Source organism: Oncorhynchus keta, chromosome 26 (genome assembly GCF_023373465.1).
Source record: "Oncorhynchus keta strain PuntledgeMale-10-30-2019 chromosome 26, Oket_V2, whole genome shotgun sequence".
NCBI classification, from domain to species: Eukaryota; Metazoa; Chordata; class Actinopteri; order Salmoniformes; family Salmonidae; genus Oncorhynchus; species Oncorhynchus keta.
The window spans coordinates 20986315-20987976 of record NC_068446.1 but is presented as its reverse complement, the minus strand read 5'-3'; the positions used below and the strand labels follow the sequence as shown (position 1 = coordinate 20987976).

The 1662-nt window shown below is 43.1% G+C and overlaps 1 protein-coding gene across 1 annotated transcript in view; it reads left to right on the top strand.

Annotated features, from left to right (window-relative positions):
- myoc (myocilin) overlaps positions 1 to 941 on the top strand; it is a 15776-nt gene extending 14835 nt beyond the window's left edge. The window contains exon 5 of the mRNA XM_035737285.2: positions 1 to 941. This exon is cut by the window's left edge and continues 136 nt beyond it. Within this exon, the coding sequence (XP_035593178.1) occupies positions 1 to 437 (437 nt within the window). The 3' untranslated portion in view covers positions 438 to 941.
- Positions 942 to 1662: the final 721 nt, after the last annotated feature.

Here is a 1662-nt window from a genome sequence, read left to right as displayed (position 1 = left end):
TGCCCCACGCCGGCTTCCACGGCCAGTTCCCCTACTCCTGGGGCGGCTACACCGATGTGGACCTGGGGGTGGACGAGCAGGGCCTGTGGGCCGTCTACAGCACCAACAAGGCTAAAGGAGCCGTCGTGGTGTCCCAGCTGGACCCACACAGCCTGGCGGTGAAGAGGAGCTGGGAGACCAGCATCAGGAAGAACAGCGTGGCTAACGCGTTCGTCATCTGTGGCCGTCTCTACACGGTTGCCAGCTACACGGCTCCTAACACCACCATCAACTTTATGTTCGACACAGCTACAGGCCAGGGGAAGCAGGTGGCGCTACCCTTCAGGAATAAGTACCGCTACAACAGCATGGTGGATTATAACCCTGCCCAGAGGAAGCTGCACGCCTGGGACAACTTCCACATGGTCTCCTACGACGTCAGGCTGGGTCACCAGTAGAGGAACTCACAACAAAAACCTTTCAAAAAGACTTTCTCTTGTCTTTAGAGCAGTTAGTGTGGTAGTCAGTGGTTAGAATGCTATTATTTACCACCTTCATCGATGCGAAGGTTTAGTAGTTAATAAAACTGGCCACAGCAGTGATTGAGATGAAGCTTTTTCAAGCTAATTGTGTTATGAATAAAAAACCCTGCAGGTATCTTGTTTCAGTGGGAAGGCTTTTGCTGTGGCACAGTCCACAAACATGTTTATAGAGGGATTATTTTTCTACTGTTTAGTTGTAAGAGATCGGCTGTTATTGTGTTTTGATGTATAGTGTTGAAAGGGAGGTGAGGGGGCAAAGAATAAATGATGAAGTTTACTTCTTTGCATACTGTACCATTGGTCATCATACAAACTGTATTGTGTATAAAACTCCTTCTGACCTGTGCATTGTACACCACTATTACATTATGTACAAATTCATACAAAGGTCAAATAAAAGGTATCCATTCTAAATAACAATGACTTGCTTATTTTTGTGTAAAAATCAATGACTTCTAGTAGGCACACATGACTGATAAAAGTGTCTGCTAAATGGCATATATATATATATATATATACAGTACCAGTCAAAAGTTTGGACACCTACTCATTCAAGGGTTTATACATAATAATAGTGAAGACATCAAAACTATGAAACACCACATGAAAACGTTGAAATAACACATGGAATCATGTAGTAACCAAAAAAGTTTTAAACAAATCAGATGTATTTATATTTGAGATTCTTCAAAGTAGCCACCCTTTGCCTTGATGACAGCTTTGCACACGCTTGGCATTCTCTCAACCAGCTTCATGAGGAAGTCACCTGGAATGCATTTCAATTGACAGGTGTGCCTTGCTAAAAGTTAATTTGTGGAATGTATTTCCTTCTTAATGCTCTGGAGCCAATCAGTTGTGTTGTGACAAGGTAGGCGTGGTATACAGAAGATAGCTCTATTTGGTAAGAGACCAAGTCCATATTATGGCAAGAACAGCTCATATAAGCAAAGAGAAAAGACAGTCCATCATTACTTTAAAACATGGGTCAGTCAAGGTCAGTCAATCTGGAAAATCTCAACATCTCCAATCGAAAATCAAATCAAGAGTCGGCTTTCTATTCCTCAACAAAGCCTCCTTCACTCACGCCGCCAAACATACCTAGTAAAACTGACCATCCTATCGATCCTCGACTTCGGCGATG